General features: G+C 43.3%; 1 protein-coding gene across 1 annotated transcript in view; it reads right to left on the bottom strand.

The window, feature by feature from the left end:
* Positions 1 to 17,951, bottom strand: part of bcl11ba (BCL11 transcription factor B a) — a 37,834-nt gene that overhangs the window by 18,631 nt on the left and 1,252 nt on the right. The window contains exon 2 of the mRNA XM_063499724.1: positions 10,053 to 10,547. Coding sequence (XP_063355794.1) covers positions 10,053 to 10,547 — 495 coding nt within the window. The remainder of the gene's footprint in view (positions 1 to 10,052; positions 10,548 to 17,951) is intronic.

Below are 17,951 nucleotides of genomic sequence, written 5' to 3' on the forward strand. Positions count from 1 at the left end.
CGGTGCTCAAATATCATCAGTCAGTCAGTGTCAGTGAACGCACACGCACGTATAGCTTTGCATCCCGTCATTGTCACCTCCACAAAGCCTTCCAGTCCACCTCCTTCGCCTTTCTCGTCTCTCTATTCACGTCTCTTCACAGACTACCTGTCTGACAACAGCTCAGGCACACAACAGGAAACAAAATGATACCAAGTGCTTTATCGCCACCCGATCTGATCTGCCATTGTCAAAGAGGCCAACACGCTATAAGAGAGACTCTCCCATTAAATGAGGGCTTATTCACTGAGAAACCAAGACTTTACACAGACGATCGGTTCTGTGCAAAGTGATCCTTACAGCTCTGACGACACATGCAGTGACTGGTCAACATGTCCTCACGTGCTTCTGTTACCTGCCACAGTTTTCACAGTAACCAGCTATATTTAAAAGTGAAGTACTGTTATTATGTGATAATATTATGAGTATCTGTGTAATTGTATTGTTGTATGTCATTATGAACATGGAATGAGAGACCTCACTGTCCACTATAGGAGCATGTCTGTGGCCTTCAGCCTTGTGTAAGTTGATCTTGTGTCACTCGCACACTGTCAGAGCTGTGATGCACCAAGAGGACATTTCACATATTTGTGCTTTTCAGAAAGACCACACATGATTTCAGATTTCAGGACTTGTGCGCTCAATAAAAAACCTAAACAGTGTTTGACATGGAGACTCCTAAAAAGTCAAATATTTGACACCATTCTTGGAAAGTTATATTAATCATTTTTAGTAGGGATGGGTATCGTTTAGGTTTTATCCGATACCAGTACCAAACCGGTACTTTTGAAACGGTGCCGGTGCATAAACGGTGCTCGAACCGGTGCTTAAAGAATGGAGAACACACACTTTGTCCAAAAACCTCTCATGTTTAGCTGTTTTTTTTTTTTGTAAAAAAGATAACAATGTTAGCCTTTTCTGTAGCTATAGGGCATATATGGTATCACTCATGGCTGGAAGCAGTGCTTAAACAATGGAAAAAACACAAACTTTGTCCAAAAACCTCTCATGTTTAGCTGTTTCCCTCTTTTTCTTTGGTCATTTTAGCCTTTTTGGCCAGGGTGAAGGGAGTATCTGCCATCAAACAAGAAGACAGCCGCATGTAACTACGAAGGTGTTTGCTAGTTACATGCCTTAATGTAATAACATGGTTAGCCTACTCAACGTAAGTTACACACGAACAACATTAAGCTACTCACGCAGAGAAGAACGGCTGCTGCTGCCATCATCATCATCCGTCATCATTTCTGCTACACTGGCAGGGCTAGGGGCCAGGACTCTCCTCTTCGGGTTCTTGGGGGATGTTGCTAACTCCGGGTCCAATAACAGGCACCACACCCGCAGTAGATGTGCTCGGTGTGAGTTCTCGCAGCAAGCTATCAAATACGGTGCTATACGTCGCTAGGTGTTTCATCAGATTCGAGGTGTTACCTCCTTTGCACAGTATCTGCTTGAAGCACTTGTTACAGGCTGCTGAGTTTGCATATTTTGCTGTGAAGTACAGCCAGACTTTTGACCGCTTAGCCTAGGGCATTTTTAATCTGTAGCTCTGCTCTAAAAGAACGTACGTACCTGGGCCCGCCTACTACGCTTGCAAAGGTAAAATGATTGGCTAGAATCCAAAGTGTATGACATCGCAGGAAAAAAAAAAAAAAGCACCGAAATAAAGCACCAAAATGTGCGCTGCTTTTCGGTCTGGTTACTACCGTTTATGTCAGAACCGGTGCCATTATGGCACCGGATACCGGTACCCATCCCTAATTTTTAGTAATAGCCAGGAGTGAGTAACAGTGGAGAACAACTAGAAATGACTGTCTTTAAAAATCTGTAAGGGACGCTGCTGGCTGATGAGCATGAAGCATCCAGGCTGCGGGTCGACACTAACAGGGTCCGGCTTTAATTTGTTGTTGTGCTCGAAGGAATCATGGAAAACATAAAGTTTCTCTCCTTGCACTTTTGCTTGATTTTTGAAGAAAAACATGATGCTTACATTAAAAGCTCAATATGAAAATCTTAGCAAAGATGCAAAAAAATAAATGAATGCCTGAAATGGAGCGGGACTATGAAGAAACTGTAACTGTGAGGTTTGTTGAACCTGATCAGGTCTGTGGGGAATTCAAATAAGCCCAGAAAGCTTCTAAAATCAGCCTTTGTTCACTTATGAAGATGCTGTTTTCAATAAAGAAAGCTGCATTTCTGCAGCTATGAAAAAAGCCAAAGAAAAGAGCTGACACCACATCTGTGTCGTCGTTACAGCCTCGACAGACACAGTTACCCAGGAAAGCTGAGGCCATGCCGTGGCGTTATTACAGGTAGAGTTTTATCACAATTATATTTACAGATAAAATGTAAAACTGCAAATCAAATTACATCACATCTAAAAAAGCATCAAGTCCTGATCAAACCCAGCACAGTCTGAGGAGTCTGCTGTTTGAAATGTAGAACCCAGAGTAAACAATAGACTCACAAATGGCTGCCTGCCAGGCTCTGTGTGTGTGTGTGTGTGTGTGTGTGTGTGTGTGTGTGTGTGTGTGTGTGTGTGTGTACGGGTTCGTACTATCCTGGTGGGGACCAAAATCTGACTTTTACTATCCTGGTGGGGACTTTCTGCACCGTGGGGACCAAAATCCAGGTCCCCTCGGGGTTGAAAGCAATTTTCACACTCAAAATGCGGTTTTACTGTCAGGGTTACAATTAGGTTATGGTTAGGTTTAGGGTAAGGGTTAGGGTTAGGCATTCATTTTTAATGGTTAGGGTTAGGGTAAGGGGCTAGGGAAAGCATTATGTCAATGGGATGTCCCCACGAGGATAGCAAACCAGACGTGTGTGTGTGTGTGTGTGTGTGTGTGTGTGTGTGTGTTGTACAGTAGAACTAGGAGAGGATTTTACTGGAAAGCTCTTTTCACTAAGATTAAAAAAAAGAAAAAAGTTATAAGCGGAAAGAGAAATGGCGCCCGAAAAGCAAACCACACCAATCTGCCATCTATTCTGCTTTGATAAAGCCCCAAACACAGCCGAACGCTCCACCTTCATCATCTCCACATCCCTTCAGCCTCACTTACACACAGATACAGAGCGCCTCCTCCACCAATCTCATCGCAGGCGCCAGGACATCAATTTTTGCAAGTCGCCCAAAATTACCATGCATGAATGCAAAAAAGGCTGATCAGGAGTAATTAACATGGCTTCATATGCAAATTTTATTAATGCAGAACTACAAAGTCATTATGCAAATGAAGGTTTTGCCGAGCCTCTTGACAAATACTCCAGCCATCTCAGCCGGGATGGATGACAAGTCTGCTCGCTCAGTTTAGACTGCAGGGATGCCTGTGTGTTTAAGTCTAGTTAGCGGATTACCACTGGTTAGTGCTGGTGGCTACCTGGGTGTGTGTGTGTATAAACTGTGTGATTAGGGAAGTGGCTAATGGCTAGCAGCAGAGTAATGAACCTGAGATCCAGGGAGTGGGGGGTGGGTGGGGGTATGAATATGCATGATGCATACTGGCTTTGATGATTAAAGAAAATTTTAATATTTAAATGAGTGCATGCAAAGTGATTAACAGCAGAGCGAGGCGACATGGCAAAACTCGCAAAAAGGGATTTTGAGCAGGCAGAGAAGGACGAGATGATCTATTAACGATAAATATGCTCTTTCTTCCTCCGTCTGCAGGTCTGTGCGTCTCACAGTGTCCACCGGAGTTTCTTTACAAGAAGTGGATTTGATGCTTCAAAGAGAAACACGAGCAAGTTTAAAGTTCAGCAGGGCCGATGGAGGCTTGAGTTCCTTAAACGCGGTACACACAGTGAGTCCAGCGACACGCTGCTTCATCTGGATTCTTATTGGTCTGTTGTCCAAAACGGTATCAGGACAAATTCAGTGAGACTCAGAGCGCTGGCATGACTCGGTCATCGTTGGCTCTTTTATGTCCATTACGGCCACTTTGAGGTAGCAGCACTGTATACACCCAACCAGCTGTCAGTAAAAATAAGGGAAAAATTAAATGTTTAAAAATGATTTTAACATCATTCATGACTATACTAATATTTGAATATGACGAGCATCCCCACACTACACCATGTTCACTCACAGCTTGTTGGATAGCATGAATTGTGGGTGTTTGGAGGGTTTTAGCACCGTATGAGTTTCCTGTTAGCATGCAGCATCCAGAGGTCAGTGAGCTGTAAGTACTGCTAGCTGCTTGACAGTCGCATTGGTTTGTCTATTAATGTTAAATAGAGTGTGTTGTTTGACGTGTGTGTGCCAGTGTTGATACTATTTCCAAATTTATGCAGGGACAAAAAAATATGAAGAAGTTTATCATCAAACTTCCACCCGTCTTGTGTGGATGTTTCAGGGTGGAAGCTTTAAGTGAAACTGATTGTTGTGTGACTGGTGACCCGTCCACAGTGGACGTCCTCACCCACTCACACTCACGGCCCGGCTACAATCTTCTATCACAGAAATGAGTCATAATCAGTGATGGCCGGCACTGTGTGACTCATTAAATACACTTTCTTTACTTCTTCAGTTGTGTGATTCCACACCTCTTTGAGCCTATTAAAGATGCGTCAGGCCTGTGCGATGTGAAAACAGCCGCATTCACGTACACAAACCCGAACTAGCCAAAGCACACACACACAGTGGGCAGGAGAGGCAGAACGAGAGTGAGGGAGAGAGCGAGCAGCAGTACAAACCAGAGTGATTACCACTTCAAAAAGGCCGTCGCTCCATCCGAGAGGCCTCCCAGCTTTATTGAAACAATGTGAAAAAACAAGAGCAGCAGGGACCGCAATGCCTCTAAAGTACAGGCTGTTATATCAAACACACACACACACACACACACACACACACGCACACTGCACCGTAGCTCTTTGTTAAGTCTTTGTACAGTTTCATTTGGAAGATAAATAAGCATATGGTAAATATTTTAGGGACATGCCACTGTGCTCAGTCATTATTTATTGAAGATGTGTGTGTGTGTGTGTGTGTGTGTGTGTGTGTGTGTGTGTCTGTGTCCATGTGAAGAATATTTATATGAGATTCAAACACAGACAAACACTCCTAAAATGTGTTTTTTCAATATGTGAAAAATTGCACATCCCCAATGGAAATAAAGTGCATTAATTATTCTGTTTTCTTAATCTGTGTGTGTGTGTGTGTGTGTGTGTGTGTGTGTGTGTGTGTGTGTGTGTGTGTGTGTGTGTGTGTGTGAGGGAAGAGAAATCCCTTAAAGATGGGTCGTAACCATCTGTGTGTGAAAGACAGCAGAAACTGGAAGAAACAGAGAAAAACTTAGAAAAAAGGACAGAAAAAGCAGAGGTAGAGCCGGACAGCTGATACTCACACACACACACACACACACACACACGCACACACATGCACACATAGCCTGTCAATTGGTGCTCTCTGATTAAAAAGGTGTCATCATATTTGAGTTTGTCAAGACCACTCCCTCCTTTGTGTGTGTGCATGTGTGTGTGTGTGTGTGTGTGCATGTGTGTACGGGTTCGTACTATCCTGGTGGGGACCAAAATCTGACTTTTACTATCCTGGTGGGGACTTTCTGCACCGTGGGGACCAAAATCCAGGTCCCCTCGGGGTTGAAAGCAATTTTCACACTCAAAATGCGGTTTTACTGTCAGGGTTACAATTAGGTTATGGTTAGGTTTAGGGTAAGGGTTAGGGTTAGGCATTCATTTTTAATGGTTAGGGTTAGGGTAAGGGGCTAGGGAAAGCATTATGTCAATGGGATGTCCCCACGAGGATAGCAAACCAGACATGTGTGTGTGTGTGTGTGTGTGTCCACTCCAACTGGACTTGGTTAAATGTCTGAATTAAGCCCTAGCTAATGAGGCTTTGGGCCCGGCGCTGTGTCGGGGTGTTAAACACTCGTCAGTGATAAGTGTACGCAGCATGACGGCTGAGTGTGAGCGCCTCATAGTAAAAATGACAGACTTCCTTCTCTAATCCAAACTGTCAGTGCGGCACCTCTGTGAAGAGACCTCACGCCTGGTCACCTGGGAAAGTCTGGAGGGCTTTGGACTTCGGGGTTGCCAGTTAAAATCCTAAACCCTCCTAAAAGCCGAGGTATCCTGTCAGCGTGCACCTGCTTCTACAACGCTGACAAAAGGTTGGTTCAGCTGTTCGAATGTAGCTCTGCTGACGTATGAAAACTCGGCCTGGTTAGTTATCTCATGCCTTTGTTAGAGCGCTGGGCTTATTGTGTTTTGGGGTGTTTCTGCTTTATGTTTTTGAATATTCACTCCTTGTGAGGAAGGTTTAGATGATGCTTCCTCCTGTGTCTGTTTGTCTGTAGTGGAAGGAAGCCGTGTGTTGTCTCTCTGCTGTGTTGGTTGGGTGGGTGACGAGAGCAGAGAGAGCAAAAAAGTACGCTTTCAAATTTCTCTCTGCATGATGGTTTTATATGTCACCATCACAGCACATCCAGTCTTTAACTGCAAGGCATGATGGTGATTCTCCTCATGGTTATAAAATCAGACACGATGAAGCTTCAGGCTGATTACTACATGAACTCAAAAAATGAGAGAAGATTTGTGTCATTTAAGCAAAAACAAAAGCGATTATTTTTTTATCCTTTAAATTGGAGGAACGGCTTTTTTATAAGTCTGGGTGAGTTTCAGCTACAGACAGAGGAGAGATGGGTGTGACCGGAAAACTCTTATTCATTCATATTGTGGTAAAAACAAACTGCACTTTTTCCTTTTGATCACAGTGTTTCCAAACTGAATCATGAGGTTTTTTAAACAGAGCTTCTTGTGGGGAAAAAAACAAAGGTTGAAACAGAACAACACTGTGTATACAAACTAAAGCCGTTGTTCGTAATCCTTCAGCACAATAGCAGCGACAAGTTTCACAGCCTGAATGGAAAAGCGAGGTGCTCTGTTATTTCTCTGCACGCTGCTACCTGACAGACGGAGAGAGGAAAAGGAAAAACCCCAGCAGCTCTCGCAGAGCACAAACACTTCTTCTAATTTAGGGGTTAAAAGAAACTTGGCATGATGCTCATATACGTGTGAAACGTGTGTGTGTTCCATTTCACATGGAGGACAAATGAAAGTGTAAAAGCTTAACAATAAACGAGTAGTTTGACCTGCTGGGAGCCAATTACAAAGAAGTGTCGTCCGTCATGTCCCTGATCACTTTCCCCATCTCTCCCTCTCTCACCTCCCTCCCTGTGCTTCTGTCCCTCTCTCTTTCACCAGGTAATGAAAGGTGCTAAAAAAATACGCTGAAGAAAAAGCCGGTCTGAGTTACAAAGAGAAAATTCCACCTGCCGCATTTCAATCCCCCAGTAATGACGAGAGGGGCTGAGAGCGCGCTCTCCAAATTAAACTCCAGCTTGATTAATAAATTGTTCTGTCTCCTGCTCGTGTTAATAAGGTGCTAGTTGGACATATTTCATGTGGAAACACCGTGGGTAATTTTCAAACATAAAATGTTATTGGAGTAATATAGTTTACAGTTGCTGCAGTGCACGTCCAATTGAGTCGCTAATATGTTTTTGCTTTTAATGTGAAAATTATTGCAGTTTCTGTTATAAAAAAATATTGTGCAATTATATTTTCCAGTCTTCCAACGCAGCGCACGTGGGGTTGATTTCATGGGAGGATGGCAGTTCGATACATAGCACGCATTTAAACACAGGGTGGATATATATTTATGCACATAAATGTAATAATGCCGACCCAATAGCATGGCCAGTGCCACTCAATTAGCAGACATGCCTGAGCACAGCTCTGCACACACTCGGGGACTGCGCTCCAGCTTTTTGCACCCTACAATTCAGACAGTTGCATCAAATGCAAAGCTGGAGCATCGTTCCACGAGCTTCACGAGTACAGGCAGCTAAGCTATCCACAGCAGCAATGCACAGCTGCCCGGCAGAGCTGTAACAGCCTGGTAAAATATTGATGAAGTTCAGGCCCAAACACAGTGTTTACAATGTAGGCAAAACCGCTGTCCTGAACACTGAGAGGCTCACCTGTGAGCTTCCTCACGTGGCTTTAGGCCAATACATTTATTCATGTTTCCATCCAAATGCCATAACCATTTTACACATACATTAGAGACGTGATGTCAGTGGTGTTATAGGAAATAGCCCAACCCTGTGTGATAGTGACATGTTCTCTGACATCGTTCATGTGCTGATTTCTAATCTACGACTTGATTCGATACATAACGGATGCTGATCACATGTGACGAGATTTCTTAATCAAGATCATTTCAAAATAAAAATAAAATATTATAGATCATTTCAGAACTGTTTCAGTCAGGTGAGCCGGCACTAAAACATCCCTAAACGTTGCATTTGTATTTGTCTTTTGTTTTAGCTCCCGTTCATGGAGCATTTAAGCTGATTCCACTAATCAGCTCGGTTGATATGTAGGTCTACATATAGTTGGTGAGATTATTGAGGAATGTGTAGGTTCACAGGAAATATTATTTATTCATTCTGAATAATGCATGAAGATAGTAGCGATGCTAACCATGCTGCCTGTGCTAACAGACTGCCATCCTCAGTGCTGCTCAAACTGACCTCTAGAAAAGCACGACAGGGTTATTGTCACAGGCTTCTTTACAAGTGTCTTGACTGGTTTGAGCGATAACTGCTGGTCCCGCACACACACACACACACACACACACACACACACACACACACACACACACACACACACACACACACACACACACACACACACACACACACAGATGCTCTCCTGCTAAACTGCCTCTTTACTTCACTGAATGGAGATGAAACTAGCCTCTTTTTAATCCCTCTTTCTGTCTTTTCCCCCCTTTTCTTCTCCTCTCGTGCTGTTTTTTTCTGCCTTTGCTTATTTGAATTTTAATGAGCTTTTCACCTTTTTAAGCAGATGGCTTAGACTGGATTTCTCCATGAAAGTCGGGGTGAGTCTCTCTGTCATGTTTTGCTCAATTTGTTTCAACCGAGTCCTTGAGGGGGTTTAGAGATTTGCCTCCCTAATTTGCCTGTCTCACCCCTCTTCCTCGTCTGTCCCTCCGCTGTCCATGTCCTCTAATAAAATGAACGTCTCTCTTCCTCTGCTGGACGAGAGGACGCCATCACACAAACGAAAACTAAAACAGGAATATATTTAGACTGATGAAAAAATTGCTGGTTTGTTACTACCTAAAGTTTTTCTTTGGAATTAAATAGTTCAGCATTTTCGGAAAACTGATCATTACCTATAACACATCTGGATAACAATGATAGTTTATTCCAGGTTCTGGCAGGCCACAAACTCACGCTTATCCCAGCAGCTGATTTCAGTGCCAGACCGCATCAGCTGATATCCTTGGATGCATCCAGCTGATAAATGAAAGTACAGATCCTCGTCTGTAAGCTGTTGTCAGAGGGGCCTCGTGTCCATGTGTGTGCATTGTGAACATGAGTTGATTCAGATGAAATGAGCTTGAACTTTCTGAGTCAGAGGGACTAGCCTGGGACGAACCTGCTCACACCTCTAAAGGTCACAGATGCTACATATGCGACAAAGAAAAAGCAAAAGTTGTGGTTGGTTTTTGAGGCTCAGACTGAAGCGTCAACGGGAGGATTTGAGCTTTTCCCCTTTCTTAAAGAAACCAAACCTCAATCTGAATCTGGCAACATGCTGACGAGTCTGCACAGCAACGTTGTTCAGCAGAAAGTGAAAATACGGTGCTCTCAAAAATGCTCCATTCCTGATGGTTTTTCTTTTTGCACATTAGTTTCACTTAAATTCTGTTTAAATCATCCAAAAATGTTCATGTTAGCCAAAGAAAACCAGAGTTTTTAAACTGTGGTTTCAATTATTCATGAAAATGATCTATTTAGACCTACCTGGCCTGCCCTTATGTGAAAAAGTAACAAACGCAGCTGAAGCTGAACTGACTTCATGAATTTATTTAGACATAAAAGTGACATTTATGTATTTGTGCTTAGAAAGAAGAGGCTTTAGTGTGTTTCCCAAAATGCTGCGTATGTCACGTCTACCTGATAGCATGTTTTCCTGCTTCGGGAAAATTCCTTTGGTTGGTGTCTTCTCTCCTCTCTCACCTCGTTCCCCTCTTCCTCCCACCTCATCTTCCTCCTCTGGTGTCACCTGGATGCCGACCTCTACTGGCTCCAACACCTTTCTTAGCTCCACCCTCTGCGCGTAGTGATGAAGGCTCTGCAGAGTTGGACTGTCTCCTTGTCCTCCTCCTCCTCGGTCGTTCATCTTGTCATAACAGCCGTTGGCCAGCAGCGGTGTTTGGCACTGCTTCTTCTTGTGCTCAATGAAGAGGACTATGTCGCCCAACGGGAAAGTCATCTGGCACTGGCCGCAAGTGAGCAGGTCGTGGTCAGAGTGGAGGCCAGGCGGCAGGGTGTGAGCCAAGCTGGGGTCCAAAGGATGGGGACGTAGGCCAAGTGGATTGGAGGGCAGGGTGAGTGGGTTGGAGGGTAGGGATTCGGAGAGCAAAGCGCCATCTGGATGCTCCACCTCCGCTGCACAAGAAACAAAACAGAGGAGACACGTCAGAGTTAACCTGGGTGTATGTTTGCTCATCGCATGCTGAAATCTATACATGACGCAAACATGTAATTAGGTTACCACGTGTCTGAGCGACACACTAAAAGAGCTGCTCGTGCAGAGCTGCGGTGAAGACAACACAGAACGATCAGAGTCGTGACCAACAAGCAAAATAGCTTTCAAGTACCTGTTAGACCAGGCGGCACTCACTTCACATAAGGCTTAATGGTCAATGTGTGGTGGCTCCGACACAACAGTGCAGCTTCATATGTGTGCAGTCACGCCTCCATCACGCTTTGAAGCTTTTTCAAGACATCTAAAAGTCCAAGAAGCTGAATTTTCAGCCACCATCTCAAACACATCACAAGCTATATATTTAGAATTTTTCAATCTCAAACACCAAAGTACGCAATATACACCGCATACTGCTGCAGTGCACACACACTTTTATTTAGTCTCGCACCTCTGAGGAAGGAAGGAAAATGAGAATTCAGCAAAGGTGTAAGTGAGAAGCTCTACATTAACTAGCTCTAACCCCGGGTTATGTCCACGTCTTTGCATGTGTGAGAGTTCAGTTGAAACTTGTCATTTCTGAGAATGTGCTTGTTTAGTATGTGGTTATGACCCAAAGTGGGTTGCCGTAGTCCCCGTACATGTTAGGAGGTTAGGAGGTTAAAATGCAGCAGATGTCCACTAATAATGTTATTACATGGTCTCAATTAAGATATACGTATTAGTCGTAATCAGGGTTTTTCAGTGTTTGTGAATGAGCAGATGGGTTTTGGGCAGTATTCTGAATGTTGCTGTGAAACAGCAGTAGGAGAGCACAGATGTGGTGTTTGCAAAGGCCAGCAGCTTCACGAGCGAACGAGCTTTGTAAGTGAGGGCTGTCTCCAAAAGGAACGAGAAGGTCTGAACGAGGGTGGAGGAACGACTGACCCTCTGAGGTAAAACGGAGCGGGAATGCTGATGATGATGAAGAGCAAACTCATCACCGTCACCTCTCTCTGTCTCTGATACAAGATGATGGATTAGCAGCAGGCTGGCCGTTTGTCTCAGCCTCCACATTAGAAATGCAAACAGATTTGGGATGTCAAACGTGGATGAAGGCTCCAGATGGAACACCCCACCCCTCGCTACCGTATACCTGTTTTAGGTCTGCTGTTAAACATACAAAGACCATATTGTACTTGTATTGTATCATATATAACACAGTACAAATATACAAATTCATTTCTGTGTTCATAGTTGGTTCAGTCTTTGATATTCATCTGCACTGGAGTGTATGTGCTGCACTCATTATATGTTAGAAAATATCAGTCTGTGCACCTCTAAGACTCACAGTGTGTGTGTGTGTGTGTGTGTGTGTGTGTGTGTGTGTGTGTGTGTGTGTGTGTGTGTGTGTGTGTGTGGCCTGCAGGCTGCAGCCATCTGTCCTGTACAGTGGTAGCATGTTTCCCAGTACTAAACATTAGACAGAATAAAACCAGTGAGCTGACCTGGAACAAATCCAATCTACATGTACGGTGACACCCCCCCCCCCCCCCCCACACACACACACACGCAAATCTCACTTCATATTAGAATTATTACTAATAGTATTTTTTAGAGAGCTAGTCTAAAGTCTGCATCAAACCTTCGTCACAGTCTGCGGCAACGACCCCGAATGTGTGTGCAAAAACCTGGTTTTAGCCTGATTCAGTTTAACGAGGCTTCAGTGAGTCGGGTAAGAGATATCGTTTAGCAAGAGAGCGGACAGGCAACATATCAGTGACTACTATAACATAGCAGAAGGTTTACTCTCTCCACATTGACCAGAGAGTTTTGTTTTAGCTGTGCGCTGAATAGATGAATTTATTTCATTGTTCTTCTGCTAAATGTCTTCATAAGGAGGCATTAACAAGACCCTAACCTACACAAATCACCAGCAACCCGACGGATCTGAAGAAGTTGGACCAGAAGGTTTTGGAAATTCAGTGTTTGTAGGTTCTCTTAGTTTTGAATTCAGAGCAAATGTTTTCCCTCAGCAGGTGATCATGTCTGGGGTTTGGTTCCCTTCGTCTCACCACGTTTCACCACACATGTGCTGTAAATCCACGGAAATCTTTCACACACGTATCCTTCACACAAACGGGAGAGCACATTCCTGGCCACATGCCAATCAAATATTTGTTTCCGCCTCTCCTCGAGAGCTGTTTCATGATTTTACTTTTATCTGCCGCCACAGTTAGGCTGATGGGAAAAGCACCAAAATTGCTCCCAGAACCAGAAAGATTCTGCCAGTTGAGACCAGTGATGATGGTGTGTGTGTGTGTGCGTGTGCGTGTGCGTGTGTGCGTGTGTGTGTGTGTGCGTGTGTGTGTGTGTGTGTGTGTGCGTGTGTGTGCGTGTCTGTGTGTGTGTGTGTGTGTGTGTGTGTGTGTGTGTGTGTGTGTGTGTGTGTGTGTGTGTGTGCGTGTCTCTGTGTGTGTGTGTGTGTGTGTGTGTGGGTCTCGACTAAAATGATCAAAACTCGACTTGGCTTCTGTGTTTTTTTACCATTACCTCGCACACACACACACACACACACACACACACACACACACACTCTTAAATCAAGATATAATGTTTGTGGCTGAGACTGCACATCACACACACACACACACACAGAGGAGTAACACACTCCCTTACGACATGCACTCAAAGCTGACAGCGGCTCGCTTACTCGTCGACTGATAAACTATTTATTTACCTGCACTGTCACTATGTACTGTTACACACACACACACACGTGTACACACTGCTGCACTTTATTTATCTAAAATTATGAGCTTTTTATTGTTTTGCAAGAACGACTTTTATTTGTGAACAAAGCCGAGGCTGGTCCTGGACGTGACTCGCACACACGGTCCGATGCAGCACGTACGTGATGGACCGTAGATGTCGGTGATAGCAGACGAGTGAAAGGAAGACTCAAAGTGATGAAAATAATCTGCCACCGCAGAGACTGTCAACATTAAGATGTGCCCTCAGAACACTTTCGTCTAAACAGGAAGTGGCTTTCCATACAAAGTCAGTATTGAGAATACAGTTTTTAAAACTTCAGAGTCGCGTTTGTGACGTATATTTATTGTACGCTGACGACTAAAAGTCGTTTAATTTCCTTTGTAGGTAATCCAGCCTCTTGTTCTTTTTTATAAAAAATACATTTTCAACATTTATTGTAACATTTTAAACTCCACTCTATACTTTGGCTGTAAATATGTCGACGCTGTACGGGAGCGCTTTGTTAGCAGGTGTTAAAGGAAGCAAATGGTATCACGTCCCCCCAGTTTCAATCTTCACTCACTTCCTGTCACCTCTCTTCTTCTACCTATGAGACCAAAAATGCCTCAGAAATGTTTGGCTTTTGTTTTCTTTTAGCTGAAACTTCAAAGGATCATTTTCAGTGTTTAGGCGATTAAAAATATGCGAGGACGCAGTTTTACTTACAACCTGTTTTCAAAGTCAGTCGAGTTTGAAATAAACATCAATTTAAGCTAATTCAAACTAACTCCTGTGTGCTGGGTGAGGTTTGGATGACCATGTCGAGCCAATCAGGAGCGCGCTGCTGCCAAATGCACAAAGGATTGTAATGGTGTATTTGAGTCCACTGCCACAGCAGCGACAGCGAGTTACAGAGAGATCAGAGCAGAGCCACCTGCCCAGGAGGTGCTGCAGCGGAAAACAAGTGCTACTCACAAATAAGCAGAGCAGCTGTGTCACTGGCTCATCTGAGCATAACTGAGTGTGAGGTGTACTTCAACATCTCAGCTTTAACCTCTGTAAGGTGAAGATAGTGACTAATGTTTTTTTGATTGTTTGTTTAATTTTTTTTTTTGCAACATGCAAAAAAGGCTAATTTTCAGAATCATCAAAATGACAGCACATGCATTCATTTTAATACTACAATTATTCTTTTACTAATTTAAATTTAAATGTTCCAAATAGATAAAAATACACAGAAATAAAAACAATCAAATAAACTTACATTTGTAGATTTCTAATGAAAAACGAAATATTGTGAAATATGTTTTAAAACAAAGTGAACGTTTGTCTGCAGAGCAAACGGTTTGAATAAGAACACACAGGACAAAAATACATGCAGAAATATTTACACACAGGAATTTACTACAACTTTAAAATGTGGCTCCAGTGATACGCAATGGCACACACACACACACACACACATGAAATGTGTCAGTCACTCATTGCTGTGAATTGACATGTATGCTCTAAATAAGAAGTGCCACGGAGAGGCAGACAGTCGAGTGTGCAGCTGTTGACAGTTAAGAGAGGTGAATGTGGTCTTTCAGCGCTGATGTCATCTGATTAACACGCACACAAACACACACACACTCACACACTCAGAGCACATTTCCACTTCTCTCATTGGCAGAGCACTGTGGCTGTGACAGCCTGAGAGCTCCCCCTAGCAGGAAGAGACGCAGAGACAGAGAGCAGACAGACAGCTTACAAAGCCTCAGCTGAGAAAACCAGCACTCTGGTATGCATGATATGTTGGAGAGTGAGTGTGTGTGTGTGTGTGTGTGTGTGTGTGTGTGTGTGTGTGTGTGTGTGTGTGTGTGTGTGTGTTATGTAGTGGTGTGAAACTGTGTGCACGTTAAATGAGTTCAGGCATGCTTTGGGGGAAACTTGCTGCATTCATCCGCACACACACTCCACCTTTAAGGTTACATTTATATTTTTTCACATAAATGTTTAAATGTTTTCTAATTTCCAACAACAATAAAAAGCTCTTAAATCATAATTTACAGGGAAGGAAAATTGTGGGAAATTTAAGGAAACACACATTTTATTTTTAACCACTAAAAAATGTGGTCGATGGTTTAAAACCCGGCAGCTGCGCAAATTACGTCTATTTAGAAAAAACACGCCACATCACCACAGACATCATTTATGTCAGTTTACAGTCGTCGTGGAAATAATATGATGATACGTTTTTTTTTGTTTGTTGTTGTTGTTTACCCTTTAAGTCAGGAGACGTTTCTGAAAATAATGAGCATTAAACTATTTGGATTTTCATTACGTATCGTTCACAAACGTGATCCTTAATGAGCCACAGTGAAGCAGTGCATTTTCATTTGTGCTATTTGAACCACACCTCACCCAGAGAACGCTTAAAAGAAGGAGATGTTGACTTCTTTCTTCCCCTCTCTCTCTAACAAAGACATAGCCCCAGCAGGGTGCGTGGCTATTTGACAAGCCGAAAGGAAACATGCATCTCAAGTGGGCAAGTGCAATTTACACACAGCCCTGTGTGTGTGTGTGTGTGTGTGTGTGTGTGTGTGTGTGTGTGTGTGTGTGTGTGTGTGTGTGTGTGTGTGTGTGTGTGTGTGTGTGAGAGAGAGAGAGAGACTACAATGGCAGCTCTCGTCCTGTTTGTGTCTTTTCATGCTTAAATCAGCCTCTCAGAGCAAAGCCAGGCTTATTTGGAGTGAATGAGAAGCAGAAGGCACCTTCAGGTGTAAACTGTCTGCTGCTGCTGCTGCTGCTGCGAGAAGAAAAAATGCCCCCAAATCTGTGAGACAAACACAACAATATAAAGTCCTACTGATGAAGCTCGTGCCCCTGAGGGAAAAGTTGCACCAAATTCCGCTCTGGGTGGCTTCTTGTTTGATTTTACTGTGATAGGGAAGCGCTGGGTTTGGTGCATATTTAGTGTAGAAGAAGACGATAAACATGCAAGTGGTTCTTCCGTGTTCAGTGAGGGCAATGATCAGCTGATCAGCTCCAAACTGTGATCGCTTTTTGATTTAATCAACTGGAAAAAGGAAAGAAATGGAGGATTTTTAAAACTGTGTGAATGATCTGCGATCAGAATCAGGAAGATTTGCAGAAAACTGGGAGCGTCGGAATGCACTTTGTGACTGAGGCCTCTCCAAAGTGCACAAAAATCTGCCTCAGCGCTCCTGGCTCTTCCTGCATATATACTAAGAAGCAACTCTTCTTCTAAAGTGCACAGCTATTATTTTGTGGAGTGTGTCATGTTGCGAAATCCAAATTAAAAATACACGGCACGGAGAGCCAGGTCAGAGGGATTTTATCACCTGACAGCTCCGGAAGAATTCTTTGAAAATTTTGGCACGAGTGGAGGATCCACTCACGTGTGTTCATTTGCATATGTGTGTGTGTCTGTTGACGTCTATGCTCACATAAATAAATGCATGTGTGTGTGTGTGTGTGTGTAAATCATAAATTACAGAATGTGCAGAAACATGTTTTGTTGCTCATTTATTAACCTCCACCTTCATATTTATTGTCTATCCGTCTGCTCTGAGCAGCAAAGGCTGATATCACAATGAGCCCCATTAGAAACGATGCCTGGGCCTGCACCAGTGCTACCTCTGTCTGCTCCTAATGTGAGGACACATTTTTAATCTAACTTAGTGACTTCAGGTGTTTGTCTCTGTTTGGGCTGACACCACGATGGCCTCGCAGCAAACAGATGCCTGTGTGGCCTCAAACCCCTGCATGCACTCAGGCTGAGTCCAGAGGTAAATGTTACACACACTGAGGTGAACACTGATACACTGTAGTGTAAGTTGATCTGATCTGGCAGCCTTCACACAAGAGAAGTCTCCCCAAATAACCTGCAGCTGGAGCACAGAGGTAAGTAAAGTACCAAACATACAGATCTTAAAAAAATAAAAATAAATAAAACCACTGCTTTGATGAAAAAGGTGATCAGCGACAACAGTGAAGATTTACTGTTTGTCTTCGTTTAAGTCCATCAACAAAACTGATCTGAGGCCAGAAAATATTATTTGACGCTGAGAAGTTTAGTGGCAAAGTGATCCTGTCATTGGAAATTAATTTGAGTAATTAAGACGTTAAATGTGTCGCATAAGTTTGTTTAAAAATAAATCAATAATAAGCTAAGAGGTGTTGGAAATTAATCTTCTACAGAATTATCTCCGAGACGCCGTCACTCACTGTGTTCCGCATTAACGTGCCGTGAGGGAAACCCTGAAACCCTTTTTCTTTCTTTCTTTCTTTCTTTCTTTTTTGCAGACCTATTAAATAATCCAAACCTGGCATTAATATTACAGCCACGGGAGGAATGAGCTTTGCATGCGTGCGGCAGAAAACAGCATGAAAGAGATGGGCCAATTAAACAGACGAACAGGACGGACTGGAAACTGTAACGTGCAAAATTCCGAAGACGGCGATAAAAGAAAAGAGATGTAAAACTGAGCCGCTTTAAAATGTGCGCGAGGAAATCAAATTACGATTTATTTGACAATCCTGTTTGTTGAAAACGTGTAAAGTTCTCCGACGCTTCAGCGTGAAGGATCCACGCTGTCTTCAGGAAAAAGAAATTAGCAGAATTAGCTCGA

This window comes from Pelmatolapia mariae, linkage group LG16_19 (assembly GCF_036321145.2).
Source record: "Pelmatolapia mariae isolate MD_Pm_ZW linkage group LG16_19, Pm_UMD_F_2, whole genome shotgun sequence".
NCBI classification, from domain to species: domain Eukaryota; kingdom Metazoa; phylum Chordata; class Actinopteri; order Cichliformes; family Cichlidae; genus Pelmatolapia; species Pelmatolapia mariae.